The following is a 15,125-nucleotide window of genomic DNA, read 5'->3' as shown; positions in this document are numbered from 1 at the left end:
TAAGTTCTCAGCAATTACAGGAACACTCTTCTAAGTATCTGAACTATCAATCACCAGTGAAAAGAAAACTGATGCCTTGATGGTATAGAAGAACTTACAGAACTATGGAAGAACTATGGAATCCTTACAACTGTTGGAAACAAAATAATTAATAACACACAGATCAATTTCAGCTCCTCCTCTCTGTTCAATCAGCAATATCATAGCAGAAGAGAACTGGGAAAGGGAGAAACCAATAGCTGACACTTGATTTCTTAAGGTATCATTTAATGTCTTCCCTCAAGTTAAGTCAACACAAATGTGGTCTGAGTTGCTCAACAGGAGAGAGTATTGAACAAAAAGCAACAACCAGCACAGAATAAAAGAGAAGGGGAAAGTCAGGAAAAGAAAGATTAATAGGAAGAAAAGGGGGACTGGTTGCAAAGGATGAAGACGGATACTTCTTAGTAAGTATTCCAAAGTATGACACTTTTTAAGCCATTAACTTTTGGGAATAAACAATGGTTTAGCATTCTATTTAAATGAAATTAAGGCAAATTTGTGAAAGACAACTGCTAATGGTATGACCAATAGCAAACCAGATTCTAAAAATAAATACTTTGCATCTATGTGCATTAAGTTCTTCCTAAATTATAAGTACTAAGAAATAAATGAGTATTCCTGCTAAAGACATGGATTTGTCATCCTAGGTCCATTTAAGAAATACAAATAATCTTGAAGATGGACTAGTTTATTTTTCCCTTGTGATTTTTCAACTAAACATCCTGTGGTCTGCAATGTGTATTTCCACATTTCTGTTGCCCCTAAATAAGTCTCCTTGATATATCAATATCTCATTTTGCAATAAAATAATCCAATAGTTGTTCAACTTAAATTTACTCGGGCTATATTTGAAGACTTTATTTTGGTTTAGCATAAATGTTTGTCAGTCTTTTTATTACACACCTGAGAATGCACAGCAGACACACAGAGTCCTAATTCTCTAATGCTGTTTACTAGTCTCCACTTGTAGAAAAATCATCCCAAAATAGCAGGTAGCTCTTCTGCCTACTTCTCAGTCACTTTTTTGAGAGATGAATGGTTGGGAAAGAAGTGGAAAATTAGGTTCTGCATCTTCAATTTAAAAAGTGTTATTAGCCTGAAGTCTTAGATTACTTGTAATTGTTATGGTATTAGAATCCCTATCAGCTGACTCTCCTTTTGCTTCATTCCCATCATTACACGCTCTTCCTGATTGTGTTCAAATCACTCTTGAAGTTTAATCATCATAAGCCTGATATGAGGCTGATTGCGGATGTTGATTCCAAAATCCTTGGGCACAAGAACATGTCTTTCTTGCTGCTCAAGAGTAATTGAAATCATCTGGTAACGATCAGAAACGGGAGCAGATTGCCGTCCTGGAACCCATGTGGCCAGAAGGGGGAACCTGCGGCACGTCCTTGAGAGAAAGCCACAAGTACAAACTACGTGAGGCTTTAGGAGCTAAAAGTCAAAGGTGTGAGTCTGGAGGCCCGCATTTTGTTTTCTTTGACTTTGATGCCACTTTAGACGAGTTACAGACTTTCAGCTGAGAACAGAAACATGTTCACACAGCTATCCGGCACAAATAATTAAAAAAAAATAAAGACAAGAGACAGATTAATGGAGGATTAACCCTTCGCAAGACCTTGCAAATTACATAGGCTACATGTTGCAGAGTTAGCAGCAGGCTTCTTCTGCTTTGTGCTATGTAGCTTGGTCCTCCTGTCAATATTACAGATATACCAGTACTTGATTGAAGCTCCTGAGTTTTACAGCTTAATGATTACTGACCAAACATTTCAGAAACTTGTTACAAAGCTGCTGCATTTTAATATAATACCCCTGATGGTACTAATCTTTAGGCACGGGTGACTTTAAAGAGGTTCCCCCCATTTTACATTATCGGGAACCCATGCCGCTACAACACACGGACACAGCCACAGTTTTTGTGGTACCGCTGTGCTCCCGCGCATCGGGAGCCGCGGGGAGCCGTGCCTGGGGCCCGTGGCCTTACGATTCCCGTTTCCGTGGCTGATGCACAGCGATAAGCCTCGACAGACGGCTCTGGAAAGCCAGGCTGGCCCTCAGTGAGCAAACACTCCAAGCCTGGGGCCGAAGAGAGCATTAATATTGTTGCTGTTGCTGTCACCACACAGACGTGCCCCTGATACAGACCCTGCAGGCCGAGCTGAGCATCAGCTGTCGGGGCTGCTGTGGACAGCGGGGAAAGGAGCCACCGTCCTCCCCCTCGGGCTCGCCCTGGCGGCCGCAGTCCCAGAAGCGCCGCGAACCTGTCTGGACATGCCAGGGGTGTCTCGTTCCGCCGGGAGCGGCCCAGCCCCCGCCTACATTGCCCGGCAGCGCCGCGGCGCATGGGAAGTGTCGTCCTTTCGCATCCGGGGGCAGGATCCGGCGGAGCGTGTGCCGTGCGCGGTGTGGCGCTTGCGGTGGGTCGCGGCCGGGCCGGGAGCGGGGGCTCGGGAGGCGGCGGCGCGGTCGGCCCTGCCCCGCACCGCCCCGCACACTGAGGCGCTTCTCTCCCCGCAGGTGCGGCCATGGCGGACTCGGCGCAGAACGGGCCCGTGGCAGGCGGGGCCGTGGTAAGCAGCTCCCAAGTCTGAGGGTCCTGGGCCGGCCGCAGCGGCGCGGGGGTCCCGCTGGAATCGCAGCGTGGCGCTGCTCGCCCGGTGCGGGCAGGGCGGGGCAGCTCTCGCTTCCTGATTGGAAGTGTGCGGTTGGTGTGCCGGCGCCCCTGCACATGTCTCAGTCAAAACTAACTCAGTGTGGCAGCATCTGTATTTCATAGAATGTGCTGAATTGGAAGGCACCCATCAGGATCATCGAGTCCAGCTCTTGGCCCTACACAGGACACCCCAACAATCACACCATGTGCCTGAGAGCATTTTCCAAATGCTTCTGCAGCTCTGTCAGGCTTGGTGCTGTGACCACTTTCCAGGGGAGCCTGTTCAGTGCCCAGCCACCCTCTGGGTGAAAAACCTTTTTCTGATACCTAGCCTAGTCCTTCTCTGACTCAGCTTCAAGCCGTTTCTGTGGTTATATTGCGCGAGTAAGGCTTTAGATCATGATATGAAGGTGCTTGCAGGTTTGTTATGTTAGTTTCTGGTCATTTCTATAGAGAGGCAATAGGAATATAGAGGAAAACAGGAATCCTTGAAAGCTGATTCAAATTCATGAAAAAATTTGAGCTGGTTTTAGGTGCAAGGAAACACATGTTCGAGGTATATAATAGCCAAAAGTATGCTATGTTTCATTAGAGACCTTATGGTACTGGGGTTTTATCAGGACTGAGGAGGGCTGTGGTTAAGGAGAGCTCAGTGACAAGACAGGTGCAAGACTACTGTAAAAAGCTTTTGCTTTTTCGAGGCCAAGAATATGTAGGCCAAAATGATGCCACTTTCTTTGCAATTATAAGCATGCAGTTATGCTAACTTTATCTGGCCCTTTATTTTTTTTTTCCCTCGCTAAGAATTATGGAGATTCAGCCCAAGGGCTGTGCAGTGTATTCTAAATGGTACCTTGAAGCAGTATGTGCAAAAGTCAGTCAGGTCTAGAGACCTTATGTGGTACTACTTATGAAGCTGGCTTAATGAGATCTGTTTGGATAGAAACATTACTTTCCCAGAAGTTCTCATCACTGTATTTGGTTGTAGTGTACAAAGGAGCCTCTTGGTTCTGAGGAAGCAGAGCTATTTTTGATCTGGCTAGTAGCATCATATGAGTAAAGTATTATAGAACAAAACGAAGCTTTCTGCTTCAAGCTACAATTTGCTTATATTCAAGGCTGGAGAAAGCCTTGCAATTTAATACAGCAGGGAAGAATGCTCATTGTATGCAAATATTAATGTACCGACTTATGTTGGGGTTGGGCTTTGTGTTTTTTTCTTTTCCAATGTAGCAATTTCTGATGGCTAACAAGTTGGATACAGCAATGTGGATTTCCCGCTTGTTCACAGTTTACTGCTCAGCTTTGTTTGTCCTGCCTCTCCTAGGGTACGTACTATAATAATACTATAAAGCACTAAAAATTTACAAAGGAGTTAGACTCCCTTTGCACAGAATTGTTCATGTAAGGGTAATTTGCTGTTATTCAGCTTACTTGGGTGGTTTCTCCCAGAACAACTTACAGATTTTAGATTGGTTTAAAAAATGGCTTAATGTATTGAGTGGTTTTACTTTAGGCACTTGCAGTCAGAGTTACGATTTTTGAGTTGTATTTTGGAGGTAGCGCTTATGTATGATAATAGAAGTATTTCAGGTACTGTGTAATTGTGATGCAATTCTCAGGGGTGGAAGACTTCTGAGCTTGGTTCATATGGTAACGTCTCCTATGATGCTTTGCAGGTTGCATGAAGCAGCAAGCTTTTATCAGCGTGCCTTGCTGGCAAATGCTCTTACTAGTGCCCTCCGACTGCATCAAAGGCTACCGCACTTTCAGCTTAGCAGGGCGTTTCTGGCCCAGGCTTTGCTGGAGGACAGCTGCCACTACCTGTTGTACTCCCTTATCTTTGTGAATTCCTACCCTGTTACAAGTATCCTTCACTTGAGTCATCCTGGGAATGTTTTTAAATATATGGCAAACTTGATTCTTTTCATCACCTGGGCCATGATTTGAAAAACCAGTTTGAACTAATTTGATATGTTTGCTATTCACTGAACATACTTTATGTAAAATATGGGAGGCCTGTATTGATCCATCCACATTCAGTTTAACCAGCTCTATATAGTGCACTGCAGTTTCTGGCTACTTAGATTATCTTTTCCTGAAACTGAAGTTTGGTGGATTTTATGACCAGCCTCAAGTGATACTTGGAGAAGTTGGTAATTTTCATTTTTTGCTAGTACGGGATTTATGTATGACTTCTCACTGTAGCAAGACTGTAGCATCACATAGAGAAACAATTACTCAGTGGGAGCTTTCTCAGATAAGTTATTAAACCCATAAAGTCTGTAAAAAATACTTACTCCTGAGGCTTGTCAAAGGTGACATGTAAGAACTGACTTTTCTTTATGGCACACTATGTATGCCTAATGTCTGAGTCTTAAAATCTCTCTGCCAGAGGAATGTCTGTGTTCTTGCTCTGTGAAATCAGAATGGCTGGCACCTGCATGTTCTTTGGTAAAGAAATTAATCTCCTAGCATCTTTTAATAAAAAATATTATGACTACATGTATTTAATACATTTTAAGTAGTAATCTTACATGTGTCCTCTGTGCAGAAAGAATCATTATTTCAAGAATTCGTTATATAAGTTGTTCTTAAAACCTTTTATCTCTGTGTTGCAGTCTCCTTGATCTTATTCTCCCTCACCTAACACAAGCCTCCTGGCTGTAACTGGTCTGAAGGGAGGATTCCTTATATAATATTCATGTATTTTAAAAAAGTCTGACAAAACTTTCTATTCTATTACCTCTTTTGTTGTCACTTTTAGGTGAGGTGTCTATCTCCCTTTCATATATAGTTCTATTATATAGCAATAGAGCTCCATTATGAAGCATTTTGAGACTTTTATCAAGAAGTAATACTGACCAGTCTAACCTTGAGTATTACTATAGGCAGTTTCCACTTTATTTTACAGCAAGCCTTCCATGACTGGTAATAATTCATGTCCTTTTTTTGTTTATTGAGTTAGCCATTGCTTTTTCTTTTAGCCAAAATTCCTGGCTTAGTGATGTCTGTTGTGTTTGTAGTATGTTCAGCCTGAATGACCTATAACATCATAACCATACACACCAACCCAGACCTGGCCAACTTCATGAAGCATCTGGAAGATGTTCTGGTATATTATGGTGTATATATTTTTGCATACTTGCAGATAACCGTATTTTGAAGTTAATAAAAATGTGCAGCAAAGAGCTATAAGAAGCAAAAGGAAGAGCTATAAATACAGATATTAGACTTACACATATCTTCATCCAGTATAGGTCATTCCAGCCAACCTCTTGCAAAGAGCCATCAAGCTATGACTTGTGTAGTATAATGTCAAGAAGAGATTATGCACTTGTGCAGTGTATCATTTTCCTTATCACTTATTTCAGTGAGTATTTTTCCAGTTCTGCTGTTCTCTTTGCTTCATGCTGCCACATACACAAAGAAGGTTCTTGATGTAAGTATGATACGATGTTATCATTAATAATGTTGGTATTGTTGGGGTTTATAAACAGGTTTAAGTTGCAACTATGGTTTGGTTTGGCTGCACTGGAGGAATTAGAGTGAATTGTAGTATGGAATCTCAGCACAGAGAATCTGAGAAGACATTTTTGAGTTCGTTGGGGTTTGTGGTTTGTTTTTATTTTTTCCCCTTCTATAATGACTCAGAATGTTGGAGTTGACACTGACTATTTTTCTTCAAATGCTTTTCTTTGAAGGAAACAAAAGCCGTGTAACAATTAAGTTGAAACATAAGATGTGTCTTTTTCAAACTAAACCACAGACTGTGAATTTTATTGTTCCATGTCCAAAGTAAGGTAACAAACTACAGGGTGAGATTAGCAAGCAGAATACGGTTTTCTTTGGAATAATAATCTCAATACCAGTAAAGTTGTAAAATATGTTGTAAATTACAATTGTTTGTATTTTGATTTCTCTGTGCTATTGAAGATAGGTGTAACTTGTATGTTTTCTCTAAATAATTTTTTCTTCTTTCAAGGCACGAAGTTCAAATAGTTTGCCCTTTCTAAGAAATCTCTTAGAGAAACTGAATGCTAATCAACAGAATATTCTAAAATTCATTGCTTGCAATGAAATTTTCCTCATGCCAGCTACAGTTTTTATGCTCTTCAGGTAAGAATGATGATAAATATTTGAATAATTAGAAACTTGCTACATAAGATTACTTTTTGCAAGTGAGTTCTCTGTGGATCATAGTGCTCCACTTGTATGGTTTTGGCGGACCAAGACTTGAATTTCAAGTAAAATTTCTTTGGTTCCTAGACTTCCCCAGTTGGTGCATCATGACGTGAAAAAGCATTCGCTATGATATAACTGGGCACCAAAAAACCCTTCCATTTCATAGCATAGGTGACATTGCTGAGTCACATTGAAGTTTTTCAGGCTTGCAACTTACATTTGCCTGCATTTCTATCAGTACATTGTTCAGTCAGTTTAATTTTGGTTGGTTTAATAGAATTTTAAGATGTTCAGCTTCACTGAAAGTAAGCTCTTATTTTTGACGATTAGATTTCACAAATTTAAATGGTATTAAGTTTCAGTATGCAAAAAGTGTGCAAACAGGAGTAGGTTGTATTCTCTCCTGTGTTACTTCTGAGTAGTGACCCTTGTGGGGTTTTTACATTCTGTTCGGTTTTGCCTGCTGTGCAAGCTATTGAATTAATTTAGGGATCTTGAGCATAAGCATGTTGGAACACTACTGAAGTTGTATAGGCATAACTACCTGACAGTCACTGAAGTTTGCCTTTTAATATTTGGAGGGGGAATACACCCTTTATTCTATAAAAGTTACAGCATAGTGAGAGCATTTGTCTTGAGTGCTCTCACAGGCAGCGGAAGGGAGGCTTTATCTTCTTTAAAGTTGATAGAATGCATAATTTGTCTTGATCTTTGGATGTGTCAGCTGAGCACTTTAATGGTTCAGGCCTCAAGGATTCATTTCATTTAAGGCCACTTATCAACTGGCAGATACATTCTGTAGCCAGTATCTGAAACTTTCAAATGCTTTGAACGTCACTTTAGAATAACTTTCCTTTTTTCTCTTTTCTCTCTCTGTGGAGAATGTACTATGTGAAATGTTGCTACTTGATACGTCATCTAGTAGATATTGAGGCTTATAAAAAGTTATATGCCAAATTAAAAGCATATAATAGTTAAATGCAGCTATTGTGAATTTTGTTCTGTCAATTGTTCTAGCATATTAAATTGCTTGTAAAGTGTACAGGTTGAAGATATCCTCTTTCTTCTCTCCTGTCATTCACTTTCCCTTTCACTTCATATTTTTTTTTCTGGGTAAAGGTATTGCTTATACTGGAAGGAGTTCCACTTGCTGGAAATGTCATGTTCAGCTTCAAGCAGAACTTTAAATATTGTGTTAGTTAAAGTAGCATCAGTCAGTAAAATGAAACTCAGGGCACTTCTGTGCTTTGCTGTTTATGGTTTGTATACTACGCTTTCACTACTTTATAGCGCCATCATGTGAAGCAACAGCTTTGTAAAATATCAAGACCTAATTTCAGTTTAACTGAAATAACTGTGTATTAACTCGACATGTCTCAATACATCTATAATTGTCTCCAGTGTGTTCTGACAAGTTTTGCAAAAGATACTGGAAATACGGTCCGGATATTCAAAGTGCTGTGATAAGAGTGAAAAAAACTTGCTCTAACTGAACTACTTATGTCAGCCAGTTTCCATACTTGACCAACGAGCTTTTTCCTGATAGTGAACATGTATCCACAATCATGTCTGTGATTCTTTGCACACTACCAGAAGTGGGACATATGAAAAACTTTATAAATATAAAAATCAATACAGGAACACCATTTCTGTAAGTGCATCATTAAGCAGTTTTATTCTATAATGTAGATTTCTGCATCTATAAGTGTATGGTTATATACTTTTTCATGTCAGATTTAGATTTTCTGAACCAGTGTGACCCAAATCTAGCTCTTTTTTGAGCCCAAGTTGCTTGCTTGCTTTTGTTAGGAAAATAGGTGGGTTTGGGAGCATCAGTTTTGTTTGTTTTGTTTGTTTGTTTTTGTCACTGCTAAGCTCTACTGAACTATTCTTTCAGCGGACAAGGGAGCCTCCTCCAGCCCTTCATTTACTACAGGTTTCTTACATTACGCTACTCTTCTCGGCGAAATCCGTACTGTCGGTAAGTTCTAAATTGATTTTGGAAGTTTGTGTTTACATGTGTAGTGCTTAGGCAGTCAGAAACTTTTCATTCTAAAATGAATGCATAACATAGTACTAAATCTGCAAATGGTAATTTTGGAATGTGAAATACCCCTGCTAAAACCCTAGCTGGTTCAAGGTTAGTTACATTTCATGTAACTGATCAGAAATGTAACACCATTCTGGAATAGGAGCTTTCAGAACATGCTTATGTAGTTAAAACTACACTTTGGGAGAAGAAAGTCTTTCTTATCAGAAAAATATCCTTATTGTTAGATTTCTAGGTTTATCTAGGCTAAGTCTATATATGAACACACTTAAGAACTTGGGTAATATTGACAGAAAAAAAATCTGTGGATGATCTTAAACATGCTCATTACCTCCTTTAGTTAAATTCACAAATCAGGTTAATTATATTAGAAATACAAGCTTATTGATTTTGAAAATTGATCAAGTCAATATTGCTTTAGACTTTGAAATCATAAATACTTCTGTGAGGATTTTCTCAGGTCAGTGTTTTCTGAGTGTTCTTACAATAAGCATTGCATAGCGTAAGAGTTTTATGACCACGCTTTCCAGCCTAATCATTACTAATTTAGAAAATGGTTTACTAAAGTGCCAAGGAAGTGGCTTTGGCTGCCCTGATGAGCAAAGACAGTTCTGAGAATCATAGGCTTAATCACCTTTCCCTACTATTTTGTAAGAAATCAGTTGTTCCATTCTGGTACATGTATTTACTTTTTTCAATAACAGCAAAATCTATGAAGTTGCTTTACTGCTTTGGTATCTAAAAATAATCTAAGCCGTGTAACACTAGAACTGACTTTCAATAGAACTAGTTAATCCAAGATGTTCTGCTGGTGTTTTTGTAGTTTTAAGGGAAACTGGTGATCTTGGTTGTATTTTTTATATCTAGCTTCTAGAGTGCACAGTTATTGTATATTGGCAAGAAGTAGCACACAGACACAATTGTCTTCTAAGTTCTTACACTATTTGTGATAAAAAACATTAGTCTTTTTGGGTTTTTAGGTGTCTTGTGGATTTTTTTTTACTTAAAGGTGGACTTTTTCTGTCTTGAGTTCAGTAGCTTCCAGCTCAGTATATATATAAAGTTAATTAAAATGTTCATGTTTAAAAGCCAAGAATTCTGAAGCTTTTGCAAGATACCGCAACACTGAGGTGGTCCAAAGAACTTGTTAACTAGAGTGTGTGTGTGTGTGTGATAGTAAGAAAAGATGTGAATGAAAAAGATAGCTCTAGATAATACTTCTGATAAACACTGCAGGATTTTAAAACTCTTTAAATCTGATTTTTCAGGACTCTCTTCACCGAGCTCAGGATTGTTGTTGAACACTTAATAATGAAGCCCTCATGCCCTGTTTTTGTAAGAAGACTATGCCTCAGCAGCATTTCATTTATAAGCAGATTGGCACCAACTGTTGCATAGCCACATTTCAGGCACTCGTGTTTTGTGAACATTATGAGCAGCTGGCACTTCTGCTGATGATTAGAAATTTCTGGTTTTACACTGATCTCACTCCAGGCTGTATAAAAATATGTATATGCTTTTCTTGGAGATATTATGAAATTTAGCATATCAAATACAAATAATGGAAACTTAAAATTACTATGCTGTATTGTTAATTGGTGAAAAAAAATAGCTGCGTCCTATCTAAAACATGATGAGTCATTCAGGTTTTGTTTTGTTTTGGGGTTTTTTTTTAAGGAATCAAGGGTTGTTTGAGATTGATTTAAAACTATTAGAGGTCTGCGCTCACTTCATTTATGCTAGTTGGAACTATAGCTACTGTATCCAGTGCATAGCAGTTGGTACACATACCTATGCAGTACACTTTGGACAGTATTCTTCTGCTTTCAAAATGTATCTGTAGAACTTTGTCCAATTTACTATACTCAATGTAGAAATATGGCCCACTTTGAAGTTAACACAAGGGATTAAAATCTATCAAGCTGACATAGATAACGCCTTTTCTGAAGGAGACACTATTTTTATTAATACTGCTTAAAAAGAACTCTTCCAAGTTTCTACCTTGTGACAGTCTTACGTTATGCTGTTGAAAGAAATACCAAGACTGATCACAGAAAACTCTGTGCAGTTTTCTTGTCATAACAAGATGTTTTTACCAAGCCAAACTGCTGACCTGTAGGCTTTTCAGCCAAAGATATATGCTTAAACTTTTAACTATGTCTCAAATTAACCAATCAATGTAAATGAAGTAACATTTGCAGACTCATTGCAGGTTTGTTTTTGTGTCCACGCGAATTTGAAACTGCAGTAATTCAAGCATGTTAGCTTTTTAGAAAATTAATCTGTAGCTAGCTCTGTATAAATTGTTATTCCAGTTTCTGTGACTCTCATTGTGATGGGAAATTTGCATAAAGGATTGCACCTCTTTAGGCAGCTTCTGAAACAAATGCGTGTAGGATTTCTTGGCATAAATCCATCTGATGACTGATCTGAAGCCAGTGTAATGACTACAAAAGTGAATATTAAATTGAGTGAATATTAAATTGAGTGCTGATTATGTATTTACCCAGCAGCTGAAAAGTAGGTTGTGGAAAAATAATATTATCTGTCTGAACACAACTTCCTTCCATAAATTCAAGGCAAAATATTTGCCTAACCTTCTGTAGTTAATGTTAGTATTCTAATTGCATAAAATTAAAGGCGTTTCATTGGCCTTTTGTCAAATTCTGTAGCACTGAACTGAACTACTCTTCCATGGTCAGAGAAATCTTACGTGAAACTTTTTCAAAAACAGTCTTGAAGCAAAGTATTTTCCTGTAACTGTTGAGTTATCTTGTTTGTGATATGGGTATCATTCAGACTTTTCAGTGTAATCAGAGCTATGTATTTAAACTGACTTCATTTTTTTGCTCAACCTCTTGGTATTGATGAACGAGTTGATAATTGAATATGATATTCTTTGACTACTTGTCTTGCTCTCTGAACATGATTAGCTATTTATAGAACAGTTGCACACTGTAGAAGCAGGTGCATGCAGTAATGCTCTACAGCTGCTAAAGACTTGCAATGAGATTCATTATATGTATATCCTGTAATTTGAGGATTTTATAAAAACTAAAATTTCTACTGCAATAAAAGGAGTGTTAAATGTAACTTGCTAGGCTCTTCAAGCTTATTTTCTCTCTAACAGAACATACTGATGCTTGAACCTGGAAGTTGAGCAGAATGCTGTACTGTGTGTATGTGTGCATGTTCTTATATTCCTACTGCTGCTTCTGAATTGGAATATAATGTCTTGTGCATTCCTATATTGTCTTATAGGGATTTTTTACCTTCTAAACTGGAAAAATTTATGACCTTTTCCTTCAAAATCTAACCCAAAAATAAGCACTGCAACAATGATATCAGTGAAAAAAATCCAGACCTACTTAATACTGTTTCAGTTCCTCAGCGTGATTCTAGGCTCTCTTTCATGTTACACAATCTGTTTTTTGACTGGTGACATCAGACTGTTTCCAGGTCCTTGCACCACTGTGATTTAAAAATTAAATTGGTCATTTAAGTTGGTCCCCCATGCTGGGAATGGAAGGCAAAAAAATCTGTAATTAATGGAAACAAAATAACATGTTACTTCTGAGCAAATTATTGTGGTCTGACTGTAGGTAAGGGTGCAGTCTATTGTTCCTTCATTGTATGATGTTAGCAAATTAGAGACAACGCTAAACTGGATTCAATATATTCCAGCTGTAACTGAAGGCTGCTAAGTCTTGAGATCCAACTCTATTAATGGGTAAAAAAGATTTAAAGGAGTAAGTGAATGATAATGCAGTGAGCTGAGAGTTGGAAGACAGTGCCATGAAGTAGAACTTAAATGTGAATACTGAATTTCTTGTTAACTTTTTAAGTCTTAAAAATGGACCAAGAGGAGGAATATGTTTCATAAATGGGATTTGATTTGATTTGGCTGGTGTGTTCTTGGCTTTGCAAGGAGTTGCTTGACAAATGAGCAACTTGTGGCCTGGTAAAGCTTAACTTCTCTGATGTGCCAAGAAAACATGGAACAATGTTGTAAGAATAATGTTTAAACCAAATAAATAGGGCAACTAACCTGTACTCTGCATCAGCTTTGGTTTTTACTGCAGCCTTTCAGCCTTCTAAGTGATAACACCGTTTCCTCAATGCTGGCAAAAACATTTTGTCCTTGTGTCTGCTTCCTTGCCATGGTTTGTGACTGTAAACGTGAAATGCTGGTTGTATCCTGATAGCTTGAGGTTTTTCTGATGAAGAGAGCTGTATATTCATGCTGATGTGCTGTCAACAACTAGCTGTGATGCAGAGCCTGTGACGGAAGTCTGTGTAGAGAAATTTTGCAACTGACCATACAATGCCTGTCAACCCCAAATGTGAAGCAGAAGAGTTTTTGTCTTACTGAAAGGTTACTTGCCTAATGTTAGGTGACTGTTTCTGCTGGTATAAATCACACTGGTCATTGCTTTTTGTCATCTTAGCCTTCATAAGTTAAGTGTTGCATAGATTCTGTGGGCAGATCCCCCCATTGCCCTCCTCAAGCAAGTAGAAGTGATGCTCCAGTGTAACAGTTTCTGTTGTCAGGTGTAGTTGAGTATCAGAAGCCATTGGGACACACAAAGTAACTCACCAATACATACATCCTTTACTTTTTTCCTTTTATTTAATTTTATATATTTATTGTCTTTTCTCTGCTGTCAGTTTTATATTTTGCTCCCTTCTTTGATGGGTACTTAAGGGGAGCAATATCTGTTAGTATTTTAAGTTGCATGCTTTAAAAAAAATTATTATAATCATGATCCACTGTATCTTCCAACAGTTTTCAAAACGTTAATTGTATGTGTTATAGTACTGTCCAAACAAATAATGTGTCTGGTTATTTTGTACATTCTGTGCTGGACTGTGTTGTCATTAGGCACCTGTAGTGCGACATTTGCTGTACAGATCCCCTGTTTATTAAGGAACTATAGTTCTTGTTCATTTTACAGACAGGAACGGAGACATGAAAGGAAGGAGCACTTGCCTGAGGGGATGCAAGAGCTCTGGCAGAGCAGGACGTAGAACAAAGAGAGTTGGAGAAGTGCCCAGAGGGAACTAACTTGTTTGTATACCACATATGACTTGCTGGTCCTGCTCCCAGAATTACACTAACTGTGGGCTTAAATACTTGAAAAAGTACTATACCTTACAGTGCTCAGATTAAAGGTAGAAAAGACATTGAGCTAGACAGCATGCACTTTTGAAGTGGCATCAAAACTTGATTTCCATATGCAGTAACTATGTATGGTCCCTTGTATTGTCATCCTGCTGATGAAAAATAATGCAACAGAATAAGATTGCAAGCACTTAATGTGCTTGATGGTAATAGAGTTTGCTAATCTGTTTTAATTATCTACAGTTTTTAATTGCTGCGGTGCACCTACTTGTGGTTAAACTATATATACTGAAATTGGTTAGTGTACCTCTGTATTGTAATTTCTACTGTGCTATAAAGTCAGGCCTTGCTGTTTTAATTCTCGTTTTAAGGACAGAACCTCGAGCAATCCTTTATTTCAGAGATATATTATCAGTATGGATAATGTAATAGAATTTAATCTTAAATGTAGATTCAAAAATCTTTCTCATAAAATGTCAGCATTACTTACTGACTTCTCTCTAGCTCTGATAATGGCAGATGTTGTGCAGGTAAGGGAGTTTCATTGCTTTAGTTCTGTGCCATCCAGATGGTATAAACTTTTAAAATTAATTGAAAAATTCATCTTTTACTTGTATTCAAGGACTGAGGCCCAAAATGCTAATGTAAGAGCTCAGAGGGGAAATATAGTTCTCCTGCATATTTGAGAAAATGTGAAACCCTTTCAAGAAAATCTAATAAACATAATAATCGCAGGCTGCTGACACTAAGAAAAAAGCACCTCATTCGCTCTTTCTTTTATGCAGCGATTTACTGGTCCCTACTGATTTTCAAATTGGATCACTGCAGTAAATTATCCATACCAGTACCTGTGAAAGAAAGCACTGGGATCCATATTTGTTTAGTGCTGTGCTTAAATCAGCAAGAATGATAAATTTGATGGTACAAAATTGGAAATATCAAGGGCTTTTCTCAGTGAATGAGCAAGTATCTCCATTTGTAATTTATTGTGACCCTTTTTCACTGTATGTGCTTTGTATGTCAAATATTTATTTTGAAATTAATTAAATTGTTTTCTGTATTGA

At 38.3% G+C, this 15,125-nt stretch overlaps 1 protein-coding gene across 2 annotated transcripts; it reads left to right on the top strand.

Annotated features, from left to right (window-relative positions):
- Positions 1 to 2,414: 2,414 nt before the first annotated feature.
- Positions 2,415 to 15,125, top strand: TMEM33 (transmembrane protein 33). Of its 2 annotated transcripts, XM_071556569.1 has the most exons (8): positions 2,415 to 2,468; positions 2,569 to 2,621; positions 3,938 to 4,032; positions 4,384 to 4,571; positions 6,079 to 6,146; positions 6,690 to 6,823; positions 8,787 to 8,870; positions 10,208 to 15,125. In XM_071556569.1, exons 2-8 carry the CDS (start codon positions 2,577 to 2,579, stop codon positions 10,335 to 10,337), a joined length of 744 nt encoding a protein of 247 aa, XP_071412670.1. In that variant the 5' UTR covers positions 2,415 to 2,468; positions 2,569 to 2,576; the 3' UTR covers positions 10,338 to 15,125. The 2 variants fall into 2 exon arrangements, with proteins under 2 accessions (XP_071412670.1, XP_071412671.1); XM_071556570.1 differs by having other exon boundaries at positions 2,423 to 2,621.

The sequence above is a fragment of the Pithys albifrons genome, chromosome 5, assembly GCF_047495875.1.
Source record: "Pithys albifrons albifrons isolate INPA30051 chromosome 5, PitAlb_v1, whole genome shotgun sequence".
NCBI classification, from domain to species: Eukaryota; Metazoa; Chordata; class Aves; order Passeriformes; family Thamnophilidae; genus Pithys; species Pithys albifrons.
This window is presented reverse-complemented; position numbering and strand designations above follow the sequence as displayed.

What these genes read in the sequence shown, in the direction of transcription:
- TMEM33 (XM_071556569.1), top strand. Translation starts at nt 2,577, where the DNA reads ATGGCGGACTCGGCGCAGAACGGGCCCGTGGCAGGCGGGGCCGTG. An exon ending in GAATTCCTACCCTGTTACAA is followed by an intron (nt 4,572 to 6,078) that starts GTATCCTTCACT and finishes CACTTATTTCAG; the next exon opens with TGAGTATTTTTCCAGTTCTG. An exon ending in ACAGTTTTTATGCTCTTCAG is followed by an intron (nt 6,824 to 8,786) that starts GTAAGAATGATG and finishes CTATTCTTTCAG; the next exon opens with CGGACAAGGGAGCCTCCTCC.